Raw genomic sequence first — 24439 nt, 5'->3', positions numbered from 1 at the left:
ATGGCAGAAAGACTGAAGAATTACCTAACAGACTTTATATATACAGATCAAAATGGTTTCTTACCTAAGAAACAAATTAGGAACAATGTGAGAATTATTTTGTATATCTTATTATTATTATTATTATTACAACATTTCTATGCCGCCCCTTGCCGAAACCTCGGGGCAGCTTACAACATGATAAAATACATTGAAATACAATAGTACATAATAAATTACCATTAAATATAAAAATACAAAAAAATACATTGATTTACAAATACAAAATTAAAATTATCAGTATAAAATAAAAATATAGGAGGAGAAAGAGAAGGAAGAAGAAGTTGCCCCGGCCAGATCATATGTTTTAACAATTGAAATGATGTTTAAATAAAAAGGTCTTTACCTGGCGCCGAAAAACCAGTAACGACGGTGCCAGGCGGACCTCTTTGGGGAGTGAATTCCACAGGTAGGGCGCCACCGCAGAGAAAGCCCTCCTCCGGGTACTTACTCTCCTAATTTCTTTCATGGAGGGTTCCCGGAGAAGGGACTCTCCCGCAGATCTCAAAGGGCGGTCGGGCATATACGGACGTAAGCGCTCGTTCAGGTAGCCAGGACCCAAGCCGTTTAGGGCTTTGTAGGTCATAATCAACACCTTGAATTGGGCCCGGGCTTCAATGGGAAGCCAGTGAAGCTGATGGAGGACTGGAGTCATGTGAGCATAACGCCCCGTCCCCGTCAGCAACCTGGCAGCTCTATTTTGCACCAATTGAAGTGTTCGGACTGTCTTCAGGGGAAGCCCCACGTAAAACGCGTTACAGAAGTCTAGGCGGGAAGTCACCAGCGCGTGTGTCACCGTCGCCAGGCAGTCGTACTCCAGGTAGGGGCGCAGCTGATTAATCAGCCGAAGCTGAAGGAAGGCGTTCCTCGCTACCGCTGTCACCTGAGCTTCCAAAGAAAGCTCCGGGTCGAGGAGTACTCCTAAGCTGCGGACCATATCCCTAAGAGGGAGTGTTGCACCATTCAGGACCAGGTCAAATCCACCCTCTCCGAAACCCGATCCGCCAACCAACAGGACCTCCGTCTTGTCTGGGTTGAGTTTCAGTTTATTGGCCCTCATCCATTCCCTTACCTCGGCCAAGCACCGGTTCAGCACAGCCACTGCCTCACCTGGATTAGTGGAGAATGAGAGGTAAAGCTGGGTATCATCAGCGTATTGATGATTCCGCAGCCCACACCTCCTGATGACCTCTCCCAGCGGTTTCATATAGATGTTAAATAGCAGAGGGGATAGAATGGAGCCCTGTGGTACCCCATGGCATAGCTGCCATGACGTAGAGACATGGTCCCCCAGCACTACCTTCTGGAATCGACCGTCGAGATAGGAGCGGAACCACTGCAAAGCAGTGCCTCCAACCCCCAATCCCGCAAGTCTATCCAGAAGGATACCATGGTCGATGGTATCGAAAGCCGCCGAGAGGTCCAGAAGAACCAACAGGGATGTACTCCCCCTGTCCTTCTCCCTGCACAGGTCGTCGTACAGGGCAACCAAGGCAGATTCAGTACTGTACCCGGGTCTGAAGCCGGACTGAAAAGGATCCAGATAATCAGTTTCCTCCAAGAGTGCTTGGAGTTGTCCCGCCACCACTCGCTCCAGCACCTTGCCCAGAAACGGGATGTTGGCCACAGGTCTATAGTTAGTGGCCATCTCTGGATCCAGTGACGCTTTCTTCAGGACCGGTCGTATTACCGCCTCCTTTAAAGGGGCAGGCACTCGACCCTCCCTCAGAGAAGCGTTAACCACTTCCAAGATCCAGGTCCCAATCCCGTGCTTGGAGTTATTTATTAACCAAGACGGGCAAGGATCCAATAGGCCAGTGGTGGGACGTACTCTTCCAAGCACCTTGTCCACATCATTGGGCCGCAATAATTGAAATTCCTCCAGTAATTTTGGACCAGACGGTGGCATTGGCGACTCCTCAGAGACCTCTGATTCATTAGTGGAGTCCAGCTCGTGACGAATCTGAGCGATTTTCTCCCTGAAATGCCTGGCAAAGTCGTCACAGTGGGCCTTTGAGGGTGGCATCGGATCTTCCTTAGGACCCAGGCGAACCAGGCCTTGCACCACTCGAAAAAGCTCCGCTGGACGGCATTGTGAGGAGGCAATGGAAGCGGAAAAAAACTTCTTTTTCGCCGCCTTCACCGCCACAGCATAGGCCCGATAGTGGGCTCTCAAGTGTGTTCGGTCAGATTCATCCCGTGATTTCCTCCACCTACGCTCTAGCCGTCTCCCAGCTCGCTTCATCGCCCGTAATTCAGGTGTATACCAAGGGGAAGAGCGGACTCTGCCCGGTGGGAGAGGACGCTTAGGAGCGATCGTGTCCACAGCCCTGGTCATCTCTCCGTTCCACAGTTCGACCAGAGCCTCGACAGGAGCACCAGTCTTGTCAGCCGGAAACTCCCCCAGGGCCCCCAGGAATCCATCCGGATCCATCCGGCTCCGGGGGCGGGCCCATACAATCGGGTCCGCACTCTTATAGAGGGAGAGGCCGCTCTCGAGCACAAACCTCACCAGGAGGTGATCTGACCATGACAGGGGAGTCAAACATAAGTTCTTCACCCTCAGGTCATCCTCTACCTGCCCCGTCGTGAATACCAGGTCCAGAGTGTGTCCACGTTCATGGGTAGGGCCAGTGACGTGTTGAGACAGGCCCATGGCCGTCATAGAGGCCATGAAGTCCTGAGCCGCCCCGGTCAGTCCAGACTCGGCATGGAGATTGAAGTCCCCCAGGACCAACATCCTGGGGGTCCTCAATACCAGATCCGAGACGGTCTCTGTCAGCTCAGATAGGGAGACTGCTGGGCAGAAAGGTGCACGGTACACCAATAGAATCCCCAATCTGTCTCGTTCGCCCAACACCAAGTAGAGGCACTCCAGCCCTGGTCTCAAAGGGACCGGAAGGCCCGTGAGAGAGATGGAGGCTCTGTACACCAACGCGACTCCCCCTCCCCTCCCTTCTGGGCGTGAACAGTGTTGAACCAGATACCCGGGCGGGCACAATTGGGAGAGGGCAACATCCCCTCCCTCTCCCGCCCAGGTCTCCATTATGCAAGCCAGGTCGGCCCCCTCATCCACAATCAAGTCATGGATGAGGGAAGATTTATTATTGATCGACCTGGCATTGAGCAGCAGCACCGTCAGACCCGAGGGGTGGTTGACAAGGCTACCTGGCGCCCTCTGGTTGGGGGCAGGATCAGAAGGAGGGACAGGTGTCAGCCATCTGTCCATCCTTCTTCTACGTGGACACGTTAAGCCCCTATTGTTGTAACGACCATTGCCCGTGACCACGCCAATAGCAGCCCCCGTGGGTTCCCCAGGATATATAAACGTCGACATGGCCAGGAATGACTCAAAGCACTGATTAAAGCAGGGTAAGATTATAAAGTAGGTCGAAGGAGGAGAAAAAGAACAATAAAAAGAAAAAAGAAAAAGAAAAAAAAAGAGAAAAAGGGGATCCTTCCTCTTCCCTGAGAATCAGCAGTAGGCAAGCCTATTTCAACAACTTAGAATATTATGAAATCCATTCTGAAAAACCAATGGCACTATTGTTTCTCAATGCACAGAAGGCCTTTGATAATGTTAACTGGCAATTCATGAAACAACAATGAGTACAAATGGAATTTGGTGGAAAAATTATTAATGCAAAATCAAGCATTTATCAAAAACAAACTGCTAGGATAATAATTAATGGAAAACTCACAAACACTATTGACATTCAAAGGGGCACAAGACAAGGATGTCCTTGATCACCATTGTTATTTATATTTATGATCTTAGAAGTTCTAAATAGAAATGTTAGAGAGGATATGGATATTAAAGGTGCCAAAATCATAGACAAAAGTTATAAACTTCAAGCATTTGCAGATGACCTAGTTTTTATCTTAGAGGATCCTTTGGTAAAGACGCCTAAACTTTTAAAAAAGATAGAAGACTATGGTGAAGTTACTGAGATAAAAATAAATAGAGAAAAGACTAAACCGTTGGTGAAAAATCTTACATTGGAGCAAAAAACGACCTTGATGGAGCAAGCAGACCTTCAAATTGTTAAAAAGGTTAAATATTTGGGAATTTTTCTCACAGCTAAATGCTCTACATTGAAAGAAGACAACGATGTTAAATTTTGTAAGGAGAATAAGTGTGATCTGGAAAAATGGGCTAATTTGCAAGTATCACTGTTGGGAAGAACAGCAATAGTTAAAATGAATATATTACCAAAGTGTTTGTTTTTATTCCAAACACTTCCCATAAAAATTGATAAAAAGTTTTTTGATGATTTAAATACCCAAGTTTCGAGATTTATATGGCAAATGAAGAAACCAAGGATTAAATTAAAAGTGCTCCAGGAGACCAAAGGGAATGGGGGTTTTGGTCTTACTGATTGGATACTGTATTATCAAGCTTGTGTTTTAATGTGATGAAAAGAATGGATAACTTTAAGAAATAAGATAATTTTATATTTTGAAGGGCATGATTTACAAATGGGATGGCATGCTTATATGTGGTATGGGAAGTGTAAGACACATGGCTATTTCTTAAATCATTATATTAGAAATTCTTTAATGTCAGTTTGGGAAAAACAAAATATCTCAACACACAAACATATGTTCTTCCTTGCTAATACATTAATTTTCATGTCCTCACTAAGGACATAGCTGAGAAATATTTCTGTTTATCAAAGGTCCAGATATGGCAGGATTCTAAAGATGGCTCCAGATGGAACCTATTTTCTACAGTGAAATCACATTGTTAAGGAAAAAAGTAGCCACCAATGATCAGCACCTCTCTTTCTGTATCATAGAAGTGCCCATATTACAAAGGAAAAGCAAACATCCTCAAGGGGCTTCATTGAGCTAAGTGGTACTTATATTATTCATGTAACTCTCTCATTTACCCAAACATTTTTTAAACTAACCAACCAATGAAAGTGTCATAATTACTTTCATTATTCAAATAGTACCTGTTGATGTTTTAGCTATTTCTGGGACTACCAAGTACACATAACAGCAAAAGTAAAGACTCACCTCTGTAAGCAGAACCGCTAACATATCTTGTCTTTGAAAACGTATAGCAAGATGAACAAGTGTGTATCCTACATCAAAAGCAGAAGGGCGATTTAACAAGCGTACTTCATCTGCAGTAAGCTGGCGTGCAATATCTCCTCCTGATGACTTGTAGGCTTCAATAGCAGCTAGGTCACCTTCTACAACCCCTAGACGTGGAAGATACATTTAAAATTTTACTTTTAGATTAAGACACACTGTTATAAATCAAGTCACCAGTTCCCACACAATTTCTTACCGTATACACTTGGAATCCTGGCTTGGGATGAGAGGGAAATTGAATTTGGTTTTTATTAATTGTGAATTTGCAGCCCTATCAGTTACACTGAACAATAATGCATGCAAAATCCATAGTAATATATAGGATTTTTCTCCAGTGCCCACAAAGGTAGAGCCCAGTCAGTACCTGTTCACAGAGTAGCACAAATCAAGCCCATAAAATTCTTGTTCTTTTCACATTCTGCCCATGGCATGCCAATTTAACAGAAGGAACAAAAGAACTGCCTCTATGCCCATGGTCACTGTGGAAGGATTTTAAATATGAGACTAATGAAATTATCTTCTTGTAGCTACGTAAACTAACAGAATCTAACCTGAGCTGTCCTTCTGAAATGGACTCCAAGACTACTTGGACAGATTGTCTCTTTTTGAGCACTGAGGCAACTGTCATATTGGAAGGCAGTTGTCAAAGTCCAAATGACAGATATGGCCACCTCCATGAGAAGGCCATTTCGGAAGTCAGAGAATGAGACTTGAGAATGACTGGTTTGAACAGGATATGACTGAACTCACAGAAGTTTTGCCCATAATTACAATCTATTGTGTGAAATTCAGGCCTTCAAACTACAATTTCTGCAAATGTACACTGCTTGTGCAGATATATGGAACAGAGTCCAATTTTGTACAAATTTCCATGGCCTTTTCTAAGTCAACCTGTTTTTTAAAATGGAGGTCTACATGCTGGCTTGACTCACATCAGATCGAGTTAGTGCTAGCACAGGCTTAATTGAACAGATTCCATGAGGCCAGTTCAAGAAAATCTGTCTAATTTCACTCCCATTGTTCTTTTCCTCCAACCACCATTTTGATTCTATAAGCACAATAAATGAATTATGTTGCAATAACCAGAGTAGCATGGGAGAAAAGGCTGGCATAAAAATACTAGGCAAGTGGATTAGAAGAAGGACTTTTGCCTTCTGATATAAAAATGTCAGCCCAAATTTTCAGGTGTGAAGCAATATACATTGGTCACCGTTCCTCAGTTCTCTTCCTAGCTTTTGTACTACCCTCATGACTAGATTCCCTACAGAAAACAAGGAACCAGGTGCTCATACAGGCTCAAAATCAATTTTTAAAAAATAAACAAAAACAAGCAGTTAAAATCTAAACTGCAGCAGCTAAAACCAAGATAAAGATATCTTAAATTTCAGTAAAGCCACATGAAAACAGGACCGACTATGTCATGAGTTTAAAAAAAGAGTAATGACACCAGATGAACAAGGTGTATATAGCATCTTTATCAATTTCAGCATGTTTTCAGCCAGCTGTATACTACATGTATTACAATCATATTTATTAATATACATCATGGCCCATATTCTTCCTGTATATGAGCCATGCAACAAGAAATGAACATAAGCAGATAGAAAGTAAACTTTAAACATGAGTTTTAAAAAGTAGAAACTGAGTAGAAACAAATGTAAGAAAGGAAATACTTCATTTCAAATAGCAATTTCTTACTGGTTTGTTGATGTATCCTGATTAATAAGAAGCCAAGTTATCAAAGATAAATAAAGGACTTAAGATGTGAACCAACTAGCTAGTTCACATGATCATATAGGCCACTGTGCATTGCTTAGGCCATAGTAAGTCGCAGAATGTGCAAGTCAACATTTTGCATATGCAACATCTGAGAGTTATGTTGTGTAAACCTGACCAGCAGAGATTATGTGCGAGTTTAACAACAGACCTTGGGTTATATGAGGGATATTTAACCTTTGTATAGCACATGGTGGCTTGGTTCACATGAAAATAACCAGTTCATGGTAGCTAAAACAACTCACAGTTGGCTGTCTGATTGTACAGAGTCATTTTCTCCTGACATAACAGTGCATGACATTCAGGATAATAGGGCTCCACTGTGTGCTAAAAAATCTCAAATGTAGTGGAGCATCTCTGCTCCTTACTGTTCTGTAAAGTCATTTGTGATGTGTATATCAAGCAAGCGGGAGGTGGAAGAGCTACAATTCTTCTACTGCTATAGCAGTATTTGTTAGTCAAAAAAGCATGTTAATCAAAGTATGCTGGCTATTATTCAAACTGTTCAGTATATCTTGCCAAAGCCTTACACTTGCAACCATAACCAAGTTCTACTATCATTATTTTTCAAGCTAGGCTAGAGAATTTAAAATTAAATAAATTTCCTATATCTATGATTTTAGCAGTGCATCCATTGTTCACATATCTAGAATTCCATATCCTCAAAGATCAAATGAACTTCATTATTTATATCAAATTACTCATTCAGATCTTACTAGAAACTGTATAAGTAAATAATAAAACTACAAAGCTGAAGCATTAAGAATGTTGCCACATCATTTTAATCTTTCCCTCTGCCATCACATGCATTAGCAGTGGGAATTTATACAAACAGTGTGACAACAATGTTTTTGAAAATTTAAATGTTACATTAAGGAAAGGTGGCTAGTGATGTGTATATAGAGACACGTAAGCAAAGTTAATAAAAGTAGTGATCAAATAGCTCTGAAGAAATTAAACAATGCTGACTCTAAGCTGATACACTACAAAAATGTTAATTCAAAAATCTTAAATCTCTGCATAAAAGCTATCATATCACATTCACCTTAAAATGCCTACATGTCTGGATGAACAAAGCTTCCTACCATGACTTTACTGTTGATGCCATCCTGGTAATACAAATATATACAGACAGGGTACTTGGAAAAAGATGAAAGGGATTAATTATTTAGAACAGCCTTCCCCAACCAACCCAGTGTTCTCTAGATATTCTGGGTTATAACTCCCATCACCCCTAACCACTGGCCATGCCAGCAGGAACCACTGAGAGTTGCACTGCAAAACATCTGGAAGACATCAGGTAGGGCAAGGCCAACCTAGCATGTAATGCAGCTTTGCCAAAACAGACACAGGGCTCATTCATACAGTCTACCACAATGGAAACTAATGTGACTTACTTAGCTCTGATGCAGTTGTCCTTGAGAGGCTTCTTCCCTTCTTTATGCTCTACTATATTGCAAAGCAAGATTATATCCTAGGACAGTGCGGGCGAACCTTTTAGAGCCCGAGTGCCCAAACTGAAAGCCAACACCCACTTACACTGTTACCTTGGCTCACAAACTTAATTTGTTCCAGGACTCTGATTGTGACCCGAATTGGTTGTGAGCCAAGTTAAATTTCTCCATAAGGTTCAATGTAAATAAGGTTAATCCGATCTGTAACTATATTTTTAATCAGAAAAATGTGAAGCAAAGTTACAAAAAACAACAAAGATCGCGGCCATCTACTCCCCACCCCATCGAGCACAAGTGCGGCCATCTTCCCGCACCCCCAGCACAACCCACGCTCGTCATTCCTGCACGCGCCCGTCATCCTGGCATGCTTGGGGTGGGGGAGAGACAGGCGCAATCACGGGCGTGCTCAAGGGGGAGGCAGGTGCGATCGCGGGCATGCTGGGGGGAGAGACGGGCATGAACGCAGGTGTGCTGGGGGGGGGGGAGATGGCCAAGATTGTGGTTGCACTCATGCAGGAAAGACGGGCATGATCTCAGCCAACTCCCCCCGCCCCAAGCACGATCACCGCCATCTCCCCACTCGGTGGGGAGGGGGGGAGATGGCCGCGGTCACCACCCAATACGGAGTTCACGACTTGAGTCAAAATTTTTATAAAATTCTTGTTCACAACCCGATTTGGTCATGAACTGAGGTGTTCGTGAGCAGAGGTAACACTGTATTTATCGTAAAGTGCCAACTCTACAATGAAACCTGAAAACTGAGGTTTCAGTTTAGAAAAAACACCTCACATCCAGTCCAAGCAAATTTTATATATATATATATATATATATATATATATATCCTTGGCTGCACACTAACTGGCCATGCGAAAGCTCAGAAAAGTTGCAGCTAATGAGTCATGATTAGTGACGTCATTGCCTGGCGCCGCTACTCCTTTCCAAACATGCGCATGGCCCCTATGTGCGCTGTTATCCAATGCTCGGCTGCTGGGCTGATGCTGCGGCAACATGGCTTGCATGCCGACAGAGAGGGCTCAGCATGCCCGCTGTGGCACACGTGCCATAGGTTCACCACCACAAGCCTAACCCTATCCTGGTGCACTCCCTAACCCTGATCTAGGGGTAAAATACCATTGAAAAGAGAGCAATTTTGAAAAAGCCTTCCTTGAGTAGCTTTTTCTGCACTGCTCATCATTTCTGCCCATTCTAAACACATTCCAACCATCAAAATCACATCAGGACACCTCCTTTTTTTCGAACCCTAACCCTACCGTAATCTAGGGTGACAATTCCATTGAAAATAATGCAATTTTGAAAATGCCTTCCTTGAGTAGCTTTTTCTACACATCTCAACATTTCTGCCCATTCTAAACACATTCCAACAATCGAAATCATGCCAGGACACCTTGTTTTTGTAACACTAACCCAGTGATGGTGAACCTTTTAGAGACCGAGTGCCCAAACTGCAACCACAAAGCTACTTATATATATCGCAAAGTGCCAACACTGCAATGAAACCTGAAAACTGAGGTTTAGAAAAAACAATTCACAGTCAGTCCAAGTAAATATATATATCCTTGGGAGTGCACTGACCGGCCATGAGAAAGCTTGGACGAGTAGCAGCTAATGAGTCGCTGATTGTGACATCATCACCTGGCACCACTACTCCTTTCCGAGCATGCACATGGTCACTATGTATGCTGTTATCCAATGCTCAGCTGCTGGGGCAATGCTAGTGCGACTCGGCTCGCGTGCCAACAGAGAGGGCTCTGCATGCCCAATGCGGCATGCGTGCCATAGGTTCGCCACCACTGTCCTAAGACAACATAAACTCCCAGTGGCATGCAATAAAAGAATTCTTAAGGCCGCCTTTTCAACATAAATATGATATGCAAGATTTGAGTAACAGCAACACTAATTTACAACATCAGTAACAAATAATCAAACCAGGCCTTCCTATGCTGTCACTAATGAATATGTGATCATTTGCTAACATCATACAAATCTTCACAGTGAACCAAGGAAAGCTCCTTTCTGATCAAGGGTTGCAGTATCAAACTTGAGTAGATCAGGAGATGTATCAGTACTATCTTGCTATATTAAAATTCTATTTTTCATAATTAGGTTACATACTGTGCATTTATATATGGGTAGCACATATTTTGAAATATGTGTACAACTCCAATAAATGCAAAACTTTGTATTTCAAGTCTGAGCCTCTGTAGGACACAAATTTTACCTGGTTTGCATGTAATTATAACTCAAAGTACAAGCTGAGTACAAGTTGCTCTTGCCGCTGAATTGTGGGTTGTTATTAAATAGAAACCACGCAGTATGTGTGTAAGTATGTAAAAGTATGTCTATACCATCCTTCACCTTGAGTCCCAGGACTATAACTTTTTAACTATGAGTATAACCCAATATTGAATAATGGCTCCTTTTCCTGGATTGTTTGTGGTTAATAATCCATAGTTAACCCATAGTTGCAGATAATGACAACTAATACTCTTGATTGACATTATGGGCAATGCAGGCTAGTGTGATCTAATGTTACAAATATAAGCAAAATGTCCACTAGTAAGTAGTCCAGTGGGAAACAACAAACAAGCAAGAAAGCAAACAAACAAAATAGGTGATCACTTAACTATAGAGGTCAATTTCCATTCTATTTCATACATTCAAAGCATCAGTCCCTGAAATAGGAATGTTGTGGATCAGAAAACTCAACATAACTGGTAAGTAAAAAACAGGGTTCTCCAATACATTCCACCCTAACTATTTGAAATCATTACAAGCAATTCCAAAGAAAATACAGAACAGATGTTGTGTGTTATTACAAATAGTATAGCTGATTTAAATAGAAGATTGTGATTTTGAGCTGCTTCTTAATTTTTGCTGTGTTTAAACAGCTTATTACAGAGGTAACACATTATACTCTCCAGTCACTGGGAAGCAAACCCTGCCAAGATCTGGAAAGTCACTTAGGAATGGTGAACCTTTAACTGTGCTCCTTCCCTTTTATTCCACAGTCAGAGCACCTGAGGCTTAAAGGTACAAAAGTGTGTACTTATATCTACTCACCACCAGTTTTTTTAATTGAAATCAAATTACATTAATTCGTTTTTAATTAATTGTGGAATGGGGCTGCTCATTCTGATATTTGTAAACTTTTTCTGAAAGTTGTAAATGCTGCAGGAACTTAACATTTCAAAGGTAGGTAAATACCTTAACAAGTGATTCTCCATGTGGCAGACATATGAGAGGATCTGAGTGGATCTGCTAGTATGATCAAGACAGGTCATCAACATGCTTTCTACATTAAACAAAATCAGGTTTTGAAGAACCATGAAGAATGTATTCCTTTCATTTGGCACAAATGGTATCACAAGGCAAACTACTGATCACATGCAGAATTAAATAAATGCTAGAGTAACTGACAACATCACTGCTAAAGATCATTATGGAAAAGAGCCACTATAAAAAGACAGTGAAGAAACTAATTTTATCAGGGAAAAATGTAATCATATTTTTTTTAAATCACTATATTGTTCTTTAAGGGCACACTGCAGTCAGTACAAGATACAGATGTCCTAAAATACAAGAGCAATTTGCATTTTGATTCTAAAATTATTGGTTAAAATAATAATTGCATATCCTTGTTTCTTTTATGGCACAAAGGAACATACATTTTAAATTCTATAGATAAGACTAAGAAAAACAATATATAATGGGGTCCATCCTTGCTTGGACAATTAGAAGACAGTCTTTCTTGCTTCAAACTGCTGAGCACAGTTTGCAAGCCTAGCAGATTACAATTATACAGGATGGACCAAAAGTGGGCCATGATCGGATCATGTTTAGTCATTTAGGTACTCAAAATGTCCTCCATCAATGTTGCAACACTTCTGGAACCTGAGTAAGTGACAATGTTGATAAACGCTTGCAAGATGAACTCCTTCAATTCATCCACTGCATGAAGTCTTCCATGACTCAATCTGTACAGCATTTTGGTCCACCTTGTGTATATATGATATGCTTTGTCTGTGACAGTATAAATGCCACAATAATAACAGCAACAGTAATATGAAGTACTGGTATTTGCATTAGAAATCAATGTTAAATCACAAGTTTCTCAAACACCAACACTCCAAACATTCAACAAAGGAAGCAAGAACATTCCTCATCTTCAAGTGCGGAAGAAAATTCAAGACAGTTTAATATATATAGCTATATATTAAACTTCATTTGTGTGTATTACCATAAAATAGTAAAACAGCAATGAACATTATTTCTAACACATTACCAACCCTAAATTTCTCTATTCCTAGAAGAGGAATGGGTTGCATCCAGACTAAGCTTAGAACTGGTCTACTAAAATCAATGTGACTTCAGTAACCAATGACTAACTTGTCCCATTAGTGTTGATGAGTACCCTCTAACCTAGTCTGAATCAAGCCTATGAGGAAAGAATCTACATTCCAAATCTAAGTATCTCCGAACAGTGCTTTATATTGCAATAAAATCTGCGGTACACTCCTATTTGCAATCTTTCTCCCCTGCTCCTCCTAATGCTTAGAACTTTATGATTCTGTTCCTACACATTATTCCTCAAAATCCAACCATATCTTTCCCATGCCCTACTACAACTGAGGTTTAAAGTACATAAGAGCAGACTAACGGCTTATCCATTCCAGCATTCTGTTTCCACAATATCCAACTAGACGTCTATGGGAAGCCTAAAAACAGAAGTATAATAGCCTTCCTCAATCATATCCTCAATTCTCTATCAAATAGATCTCTGTTGGACAAGATGGGTATATTGCTTGCAGGCAATAATGCATATATTCTGACCCAAATGGTGAAGTTTGCCTTGTCTGCTAGAAAATAATGGCAGAACGTCAGAGTTTTATACTAATTTTATAGATAGTGATTATTTTATTTTACTTGTTCCTAGAGAACAGATGTGTGATTTTAATTAGGTTATTGTAATTGTTATATTTTAGTATAATGGTATGATCTTTAATGGTTTATAACTTTTTGTATTTGAAACTGGGCTGTATTTTTCCTGCAACTTATTCTCTTTTTTGAATTTGTGCTGGCCTATCACCATGAGCAATAAAGACATACACAATAGTTTCCTAGCAAATCATATTGAAAGCCCTACTGTTGTCAGGATCTGGGCTGCTCTGGGCCTCTATCTGATGGCCAAAACCAAAAGACACTTCTTAGTAATTGCAGGCTGTGTCCCAAGCCCTGCTGGACTTCACTTCCTGATTAGCACCTGCTGGTAACTTAGCGAAAGAACCATACAAATGCAAGCATTTCCCTCAGCAACAAGTGTCTGCCTGTTTGCTTCAGTGCCTGCATCCTGCACCTTGCTGTCTCACTACTGCAATACAGATATTCCTTTTAGCTGTGGCATGACTCAGGCTCCTGCACCTTGCCATGTCCTGCCTTGCTGTGTTACCTTAGCAATGCAGGGCTTCCTCGGAGCTGTGGTTTTGTCCATCTGGTTCTATCCTGACTTGCGGAATCCTCCATTGTTGTATTGCCTCCAAAATGCAGGTTCTCTGGCTAGCTGCAGTGCATTCCAGCTCCTACAACTTGCCTGACCCTTGACATATCTGGTTCCTGCCTTGACTTGCTGCAACATGCTGTCTTGTGTCACCTTGCCTTGCTACCTTGCCTTGTTTGCCACTCTGCTTTGCTTTTCCTGAACCGTGCCAGGTTATTCTGCCTTAAGACACCAGCACCCTGCTCTCTTTGTCTTCCTGGTTTTCAACCACTGGCTTGTTCATAACTATGCTCTTGTCTTCCCATGTCCTGATTCCTGGCCTTGGTCTGTTCTGTGCCTACAACTTGCTATTGGACTTTCTATCTTGCCTCAAATTATGTTGCCTGGTGCCTCTGTCTTGACTCCTGCCACCCACATCCCAGTCTGTGACAAGTGCCTCTGATGCTGTAAGTAAAATATAGCCATCATAAGCTGTTATTGATATCCTTGTCCTCTGTCAGGCTAAATGCATTTTTAGCAACTACATACAATCTTGTTTTAAATATACATTTTAAATATATATATACTAGGCAGGAAAGCATTTTTCATCAGGGTCACTGAGTATAGGGAGGGAAGTCTTAAATTGTTCCCTTCCCAGTTGCAATCCCAAAAGAAAAGAATCACACACATCCCCTGCTGGAATTAACCTTAAGGAAAAGACATCCAAACAACACCAATTTTATTAATGACAGTTTTAAAGTTTAACTTTTATTTTTATAATATGTTACACAGTTACAGGAAAAATAATGTTAGTCACTATGATCAAAGTGAAAATATTTGTTACTACGACTATGAGCAAGCAAGAACCACATATCTGTCATTACTTACAGCCACAGACTTATGTAATATCTACACTGTTTGCAAACACTTGTGAAATGCAGCTGTTATGTCTAACACATATCTTAGAGCTATACTGTGGAATGGGAAACACAACATTCCTGTTCATACAAAGAGAGTTCATTGAGCATTGAAGACTTCAATTGAGCATGAGATATGGCAAAAAAAAACTTACCAACACAAGCATTGAGAAATAGCCAGTCAGTCTTCTTCATTCTGTTTTTTATTTGCTTTAGTTTTTTGAAGTCAACTTCAAGTTCTTCTTTACTGCCTACAGCCCCAGCCAGCTCAATTCTCTGAAAATCCATTTTCATTTCGGATTCCCGTTTTGTTGTTGGAGGTGATCTTCTTTGGCTATTACTACTACTACAGCTCCCCCTCCACCGAGTTCTGTCTTGCTCATTTATTATTGAAGAAGCCTCGTCCGTTTCCGCCAATTCAATTGCTTCTATGTTGTTGGGTCTTGGATGATCACAGACAACACATTTTCTAGCCTTAGCCCAGTTTTCATATGTACAAACAGAACAAGTCCAGTGCTGTGTCCTCATATTCAATTTATTTCTATCATTATACTCCTCACAAGGATCCACAGAGAAAGGAACTGGTCTTGAACCAGACCCTGAAGATTGAGGAGATTCTGTGGGGCTCCTGGTCCGACGCTGAGACAAGCACTGAGTGCATCTTATTGCACGAGGCCAGTTCAAGTATGTGCACATGTGACATGACCACTTATTTGCACTTTCCATACTGTAGGATGACTTAACTCTTGGTCTTGCACTGGAATCTGGACATATCAAAGGGCTGCTGCCTCCTTCAATACATGTAGGTTCCCAGTCTCTGCCAACATCACTTGAAGTACTCTTAAATGGATCTTCTGTGATGATAGTTCCACTAGGTCTCTGAGCACGACACATGGTACACTTGATTGCAGATGGCCAGTTTTCATATGTACAATACTCGCAAGCCCATTTCATTCCACGTTCTGTCATCCTGCACTCCCTGAAGTAAATTGTTTCAGGCAGAAAGCTTTAAAAAAGAGAGTAAGAATAAATATATTAGAATATGCACATTATATACAATTCACAACCCTGGGGGGGGGGGAGTATCCAATTCAAGTTCTTCAGAAGCATGACTAATTTCAAAGCCTTAGCTCATTATGAGAACAAGTCATGGCAAGCCTCAAGCTCATGCACTCTCTCCTGCCCATTTCTCCTCATGTGTCTGGATATATTTGGAACATGGAGAACTTGAGAAGTACGATTCAAGGAAAATGGGAAACCATAAAGCAAGACATGAAATGCTTAAATATTGCAGTAGGTGGTGTGAGGGAACTGTGGTGAACATTTTAAGTCAGACAAACTATTTGATTCTGGAAATTACACATTAAAAAGAAATATAGTGGCTCTGATATTGAGGCAAGATGTAGCAGAAGCAGTAAGAGGCTATCATGCAAAGTTGAACTCAATAATATCAATCAGAACTTGTAAAAAGCCTATCAACATAACCACCAATCAAGCCTACACCCCTGCACTCCTAACAAAGGGTGACAACAAAGAAGAAATTGAAAACTTCTGGGTGAATGTCCAAGAGGAAACTGATAACACACCAAAAGAAGATATGCTGAGAACTTTAGGCAACCAGAATGAAAAAGTAGGAGAAAAAGCAGAATGCACTGTTATGGAAGAATTTGGCCTAAAGGTCAGAAACAAAAGAGAAAAATTACTCACAGAATCAAGAAAGCCAACCGTCTGTTTATTGCAAATATATAATTGAGGCAACCAGCCAGACAACTGTATACATAGACATCACCACATGACCAATAAATGAAACAAATGTCTTCAGAAGCTGAACTGTATTCTTGCTGCCAAAACAAGACCAGTAGCAGATTGCAGCACTAACCATGAACTCTTGTTATCAAAAATCATAGTAAAGCTGAGAAATACCATTAAAAGGAGCACAGTGCAAAAATACAAATTAAATAACATTCCTGATGAATTTAAAGTTCACATAAAGAACAGATGTGAATTACTAAAGTCAACTGATTGTGAATCAGAAGAACTCTGAATTGAATAACAGACATTCTTATGAAAGAATGCAAAAAAAGTCTCACAATTGCTAAGGACAAGTGAGAAGCAAAAGGAGTGACAGAAATAGCTTCAGAATCTTAAATGGAACTTTTCAGTAACTGTCACATAGAGATAAAAAGAACTATTAAGAGAAGGGGTATGGGTTGGGATTGGGACAAAGAAATAGAGGAGAACAACAAAAGGGATAGAACAAGAGTCTTCTTCCAGAAGATCTAAGAAATCAAAAGGAAATTCAAAACTAGATTAGAAATGCTGAAAGACCCACAGAGGAAAATACTATCTGACCAGGAGAAAATGAAGAGAAGGTGGAAACCATATATTATGTACAGAAGAGATGACAGGATGACAGGCTCCTCTAAAGAGGAATCCAATGAGTTAAAACCTGCTATATTAGAAAGTAAAGTGAAAACTGCTCTGAAAGCACTTCTAAGGAATAAAATGCAGATAGGGTACCAACAGAACTATTCCAAGCTGCGGAGACTGAATTGGTCCAAATCCTAATAAGAATATACCAACAAATATGGAAAACAAAAAATGGACCACAGACTAGAAACACACACACACTAATCTCCAAGAAAGGAGACGCAAAAGAGCGCAGTAACTATAGGGCCACTGCACTAAATTCCCATGCTAGCAATGCTATGCACAGGGTGTTGCAACAAAATTATCCTGTATGGAGCAAGAAAAGCCTACCATTCAAGCTGGATTCCAAGAAGGAAGAGGCACTCCAAATGGACAAGAAGCTATTGCTAGGACCAATCATGGAGAAGCAAAATTGTTTCCTAAAGGCAAAGATATCAGACAAGGTAAGAAAGCTGACAGGAAGAAAACTGATGTGTTTGAAATATGGCACTAGAGGAGAGCTTTACAAATACCCTGGACTAACAGACTCACTGGAAATGACAGTAATGATAGTGAAAGTTGAAGGCAGGGAAAAGGGGAAAAACAAATATGAGATGGTTCAATTCCATAAAGGAAGCCACTGTCTTGAATTTACAGGAGCTGATCAGGGCTGTCAAGGACAGGACCTTGAAGGGCATTCATTCACAGGCCTGCCATAATTGGCGATGACTTGGCACCATATATTATATCATGTAACAACAACCAAAGCACTTGTAGGTTTGAAAACTCCCAGTTTCAATTTACTGAGTTCAATCAACATAGCGTCCCACCAGTTCCCTGCTGAATCCAAATTTTAAAAATCAGTTTAGTTATATAAACATGGAGTGAAAATATAGTTTCCAGTTTGTTTGAAATAAACTATTTTGAATAAACCACAGTACACACATGAGCTAGAGGCTCACCATAACTCATTTTTCAAATGCTAAACCATGGGTTAACATTACATCTGCAATGAGTCTTTATTACACTTAACTAGTTTTTTATGGTTTTATCCATCGTCAGTTGAATACATGATAGAACCTACTAATCAATCATTTTTCTCTCATGCAGTATTAAATTAGTGATTAGAAATACATAAATAGAAATAGCTTCTCTTAATAGGACAGTTCCCTTACTTAGGAATAGATCAAGTGTCTTTCAAAACTAAAATGGAAGGAATATTAGAAGATATTTTCTGCTATTGTTTGTTTGTTTATTTAAAACATGTCTATTGGATCACATTGCTTAACAAAGGGGCATTCATCTACCCATAGCACATGTAATTAGGAATACCATAGATTCTGAAATTGTGAGAAGAGACTAGATTACACCTTTACAAAACTGTTATATTGGAAGTGAGCACCCTAAAAGCTTTTCCAAAATACTTCCTAATGAGAGATCATTAGTACACATTGAAATAGTTCAGATTTATTGTACTAGAGTACCCTGACTACAAAACACAACTCTAGATCAAGGATTGTGGACTTACAAATTCATCTAGCAGGTAATGTTACAGAAAGCTACTGGTACACTACATAATTGTGTCCAAAGCAGTTAAACCACAGAAAAATCAAAACACCTGCAATTCCAAAAGGAATCATACAAACTTAGGAATCACAGACATTGCTCACATGACAGAGCAATTCATGAGTTACAACCCACAGTGGGTTGTCATGTGATCCAAATCTGAGTCACTTCCCACAGAGTAGCTTATTTGGTGGCAACCAGCCACCCCGATAACTCATGACTTTTTCTAGCTGTTGATTGATCCATAATAGGTTGGTCATGGCGGAGAGATTCCATATAATTTGTTACACATTTCCCTTTCATTTACTTCCTAGCTACATATTTACATATAATTTCCCTGACAAGAAAGTGTGCAAATTCCCCAAATAAGGATAGATCAGGCAAGGCTGTATATAATAGAAATGCAAAAAAGCAAATTTTGTAAATCTGAAAGAATGACAACAAAGTTTTTTAAATAGTACATCCAGCCCTCAGTTATGAACATCTGAGTTAAGAAGAACCCCTACTTACGAAAAAGCCCAGAAGTCCTATCTCATCCTTAAGTGGCAGGAGAGCACCCATGGGTGGTATGCGCCAGGTAGCAAGGAGAGAAAGGGAGGGAAAGGGAAAGACGAAGGGAAAAGCAACAAGTAGTAAAAGTCAGAACTAGTTCTGCAGTGGTTGCAGAACTATGATAGTTTTTCATGCTTGTGAAAAACTAGTGTATCCAAGCCAGTGTGTTTCAGATAACATGTAGCTAGTGACATTCTAAAGCATGGGTCCTCAAACTACGGCCTGCCATGCCAATTTAACTGGCCCACCACATAGGTTTTGAACTCGCCCCACAGGCATGCGGATCGTTTTGGACTTGCTGGAGAAAACTATCTCCTCGCGAGCAAGCTGGCGCCTCACCCTGTTCACGCCCAGTGGCGGCTTGCTCACAGGGAGATCGTTTTGGACTCGCTCAGAGAAAACCATCTCTGAACGAGCAAGCCGCTGCCTCGCCCTGCGTGCTCCCTGCTCCCCGCCCCCTCACTGGCCTGTGCCCCCTGCTGGCACCACCTTGCCAGCCCGCACCCACCACTGGCACCTTCCAACTGGTTCCCTGTTCAAAACATTTCAGGACCCCTGTTCTAAAGGATAAAGGAATCCCATCTCCATCATTATCTAATGTTAAGCAGAACATAAGCTCAAGAAGTGTTAACTTTTAATAATTCTTTTACTACTTTTTCTATAATTCTATCTAAACTATTTTAAGAACAGTACTGTATACAAAAACACATACATACAGATTATGTCTCTCTCTACAGTACTTATTGCTTTATTATTGTTGTATTATCATTATTAAAATGCTGTATTGTGTTTAAGATATTTTAGTGTATATGGAACTACTTCTTAAGTATTTTATATGCTTTTTATATATGCAATCCAACTTACATACAAACTCAAAACTATCTCAGGAATAGATCAGTTTCTTCACCCAGAGACCAGGTATACGTATGTTGGGCTCAATACTTTTTAAATCAAGGAATGACTCTATTGTGCTCTTTGGCATTTGGGATGGGGAGAGATGGCAACTTGGAGAAAGGGGAGACAAGATTGTTTGTGCCACAAGGAATGCCCGAAGACCAATGGGGAAGCAAGGGAGAATAATCCATGATTAGTCACATCAACTATCAGCTGCAATGTGGGCTGTCTATAAACAACCCACATTATGAAGCTTATCTGCAGGATGGGCTGTCATACTGTAAGTTTTCAGATGGTCAAATGATTCAAACAAATCTGAGCATTTACTTTTTCTATACTCCAGATTCTACTTCATCTCCATCCTGTGTCAGGCATCTGCCTCTTCCATGGAAACTGCCAAGGATGACCAACAGCACTATGTAAACAGCTTTTCCTATAAACAATATGAATTTTTGTTATGTTACTCTAGCACTCAGAGAAGTAGTACTGGCACACTACTTACTTTCCAATTCAGTAAAGAATTCAAATCATGACCTATTCTAAGGCAAATGTTAGATTGTATCTACTGGAAATCACAGTATAATCTAATGAGCCTGACTATGGCTCTCCAACTCAGAAGATTAACAGGCATCCTATGCATGGGGACAGAAGTACAGAAGCAAACGTCCCTACACATTCCTTCCGCTGTGCAAAGCACTTAGCCAATTCCTAAGTGTTCAAGTTCAGAGCATGAAAAGAGGCTGAGTTGCCACCGAGGTACTACATATGCTTATTGTTCCTGCCTCCTCTTCTCCCTGCCCCCACAAGCCAGGTCCCCATCTCCAAAATCACTTTTGCAACCTCAGAGTTGCAGTTGGAATAGCCCTTTCTGCACTGGCTGTGGAGCATATTTTCGAGTTTGGAGCTGGGACTCCTAACAATGCTATCTTGGACTCACCCCTTTCTTTGATTCTAACCCAACTTTCCTTACATGACTGAACAGAAAAGGAGATAAAATGCATCTTTCTCTGTTACTATTGCCTATGGGAAACCATTCTGTTCTCCACATTTTGTCCTAACTGTACCTTCTTGTCTGTAATACAGGTTACACATCATGACAATAAAGTGCTGAGGCATATCCAAAGCACAAGGTTAGAGAAGGCTGCTATAGTCTATAAAACATATACTGATCTTTTTCTGAAATTATTTGGTGCACTCCAGTAGCCAACATATATATGCAATATGATTACTAGTGCTTCTTCCTTTTAGGAATCCAGCTTGGACATCCAGCATTCCTTGCCCCGTATTGGCTAACAGTCTTTGTTGCAACACTTTGAGCATCACTTTGCTTACATGGGAGGTTATTGCAATGGTCCTGTTGTTGGGAGTAAGGACCTTGTTCTCAAGGACTACTGGCTGGGATTCATCAGAATCAGAATTTGAATTAAAATGGGGTGAGTTAGTGCTGAGACACTGATAGGAAAGAAACGAAGGTGCTTATCCCAAGGCCAGACTCCTCAGATGAGGAGGCAGTTCCTGGGAATTTTTAAGATATACTGCAGAGAGGAGGTATGATCACTTTCAGAAGGCCCCGCCTGAAAAATGGGACCCAGACATACTCATAAGGAGAGTTTCTGGAAGTGTATACTAGATTGGGTTCAACAAACTGCTCTGCTCATGCTCAGAGATTCATTCTGGGTGATTAGTGCTTTTTTGGGTCAATAAAGAACACTTTGCAAGGAAAATGATCCGCGGCTTTTGAATGGTCAAAAAGGAAACCTCAGCTCACAACACCTATGGTTACTGCATCTTTTTGCATTACCTTCTTTGGGACTGGAATGTATATTGAATGTTTCCAGTCAGTAGAAAACATTTTGTTTTCTATATTTTTGACATATTTTGTTAGCATCTGGAATGTTTCATTTTTTTCAGATTGGAATAGTTCTATTGGTATCCCATCTACTCTAGGTTGTTTATTCCTTCTGAGTGCTTTTAGAGAAGCTTTCATTTTGCTATGTAATATTGCACGCTCCTTTTTCATAGGATTCCACTTCAAATTTATATTGGTTATATGTCATTTACTGCTTGGATTGTTTTAATGTATTAGATTTTATTGTTTTTAATGTATTGATTGTGAGCCGTCCTGAGATGCCTTGCATGGAAGACAGCATATCAAAGTTTTAAATATATATATATATATATATATATATATATATATAATCTGTCATTCTTACATCTTTCCTGTATAGCTTTTCTGTGTATTCTTTCCACCTTATCTTTATTTTCCCCTGGTTGGATAATATGTTCCTCTGTTTGTCTTTCAGCATTCCTAATTTAGGTTTTAATTTCCCTTTGATTTCTTGGATCTTCTGGAAGAGGGCTCTTGTTTTTTCCCCTTTTGTTGCTCTCTTCTATTTCTTTGCATGGTTCACTGTAATAGTTCATTTTGTCTCTATGTGAAAGTCACTGAAAAGTTGCATTCAGGATTCTGACCGTATTTCTGACACATTTTGCTTTTGTTTCTCACCTGTCCTTTAAAACTATCAATGTTTCTTCTGTCATCCATATAAGCTTTTTTTTCTTGTTGCCACAGGAATTGTCTTTTGACTTACTTTGACTTCCTTCTGTAATAATGTCTCAGTCTCTGGTCTGACGAAGTCTGGATTCACCTCTGTTATGTCATTACGTACCATGGATACCCTCAAGCTGTAGATGCAATATGAAAATAGGACTGAACATCTTTCCTTCAGCAAAACATATCCATATGGATTCATTGTGTATGATTTATAATAAAAGGATCCAGGCACAGTTTTCCATACTTGAAAGATGTTTGCTCTATAGAGAATCCACAAATGGTTCAGGAATGTGTATAACTTCTACTGTAAATATAGTCCAGTATTCTGAGAAGCACTTCTCTCCCAGTCACATTAAAAAAATCCATTTTTCACCAAAGCACACACATGTGATGTGCTCAGGTTTTCTAACTGGCAGGCTTAGTCTTTACGCACAGTTTCATACAGTGAGAAAGTGGAAACCAAGATGCAACAGGATGAAACACTTATGTTTAAATTTGTCACTGCCTCAAATACTTTAATCGCTAGTATTCAAGGTTAAGAAAATGAGAGCTTAACTTTCAAAATCAGCAACATTGAAAAACTGGAACAAAGGACAACAGTTTTAATCACTCCACATCTATCTCAGTCCAGGTCAGACACATCAGAAGCAACTGCATGATTGTCTCATTTGCAACATAAAGAATTTCTGCATAGGCAGAACAAGGTCCACAATTCTGTGCCTTGCTCATTTCTGACTCATTTCAACTGATAATCTCTGTATGTGTAACTGTTTAATACTAAACAGATTCATTAATACAATTAGATGAGGGTACTTCTAAGTAGAAGCAGCAGCACATGGATAGTCCAGGGTCAAAAACTCAAGTAACTTTTTTGCAACTATGCATTTAGGAGAAAGCCATTAAAAATGACCACCCAGAGTGTTCTGCAAACACAGTTATTTTCTAACAGGAATGTGGCCTGCCCAAATGTTAATTGTAATCACCCTGATATTTTATAAGTATACTATAAGTATATTATCTGTAGCCTTTCTTCTTTTATATTTGATTGTGTTTAATATGCTGAATAAAAAATTTAAATACCTACATATATTATTGTATCACTGCAAACAACTATACTACTTAAAGGATCAGTTTGCACAATCAAAACAATCAAAGAGCATGCCAGGCACAATTTCAATAATTATCACCTGGCTGTAGCATATTGTGTTATCTGAGCCCAGGCAGGATAGCTTGTGGCAGGATTGAGACAACCTTGTAATAACACATGGTCACTTGACTGGGCAAACTAGGTAAATCTAATCTGTTTACTTTTAGATTACTTACAGCAATTCATGTAGTACATATGTTCATACCAACACTGACACAAGTCTTAATAAACTATATTTAAATAATTATGCATTTGCAGTGGCAAATGGTTTTTAACACAGTATTCATTTAATAGCAGAATGGGGAAGAAAGTACAAGAACATTTATCATCAGCAAAGTTTGAGAAATCTAGCTCAGATTTCATGGTGTTACCTGAAAAGTATGAAGTATAATTTGTTTGTGTAGAAATCTTTGGTTTTAAACAAATACATAATCTGAAAATCAGGAACCAACTTCCAAAACATACATGTGCGCCATTCCCAACACACTTTTATCAATTTCAACCCAGGTTCAACATTAAATTTCCACAGACATT

The 24439-nt window shown here is 40.2% G+C and overlaps 1 protein-coding gene across 5 annotated transcripts in view; it reads right to left on the bottom strand.

The window, feature by feature from the left end:
- ZRANB1 (zinc finger RANBP2-type containing 1) overlaps positions 1–24439 on the bottom strand; it is a 104226-nt gene that overhangs the window by 45086 nt on the left and 34701 nt on the right. For 2 of the 5 annotated variants that reach the window (XM_044445574.1, XM_044445578.1), the window contains exons 2-3: positions 14939–15789; positions 5062–5249 (exon numbers count right to left, since the gene is read on the bottom strand). In XM_044445574.1, coding sequence (XP_044301509.1) covers positions 5062–5249; positions 14939–15752 — 1002 coding nt within the window. In that variant the 5' untranslated portion in view covers positions 15753–15789. Of the gene's footprint in view, positions 1–5061; positions 5250–14938; positions 15790–19268; positions 19296–22710; positions 22733–22795; positions 22890–24439 lie in introns of those variants that run through there. The other 3 variants (XM_044445575.1, XM_044445573.1, XM_044445577.1) reach the window with 3 other exon arrangements.

Source organism: Varanus komodoensis, unplaced genomic scaffold (genome assembly GCF_004798865.1).
Source record: "Varanus komodoensis strain SLA01 unplaced genomic scaffold, ASM479886v1 scaffold49, whole genome shotgun sequence".
NCBI lineage: Eukaryota > Metazoa > Chordata > Lepidosauria > Squamata > Varanidae > Varanus > Varanus komodoensis.
Note: the sequence above shows the minus strand (reverse complement) of the source record. Positions and strands in the feature narration are given on the sequence as shown.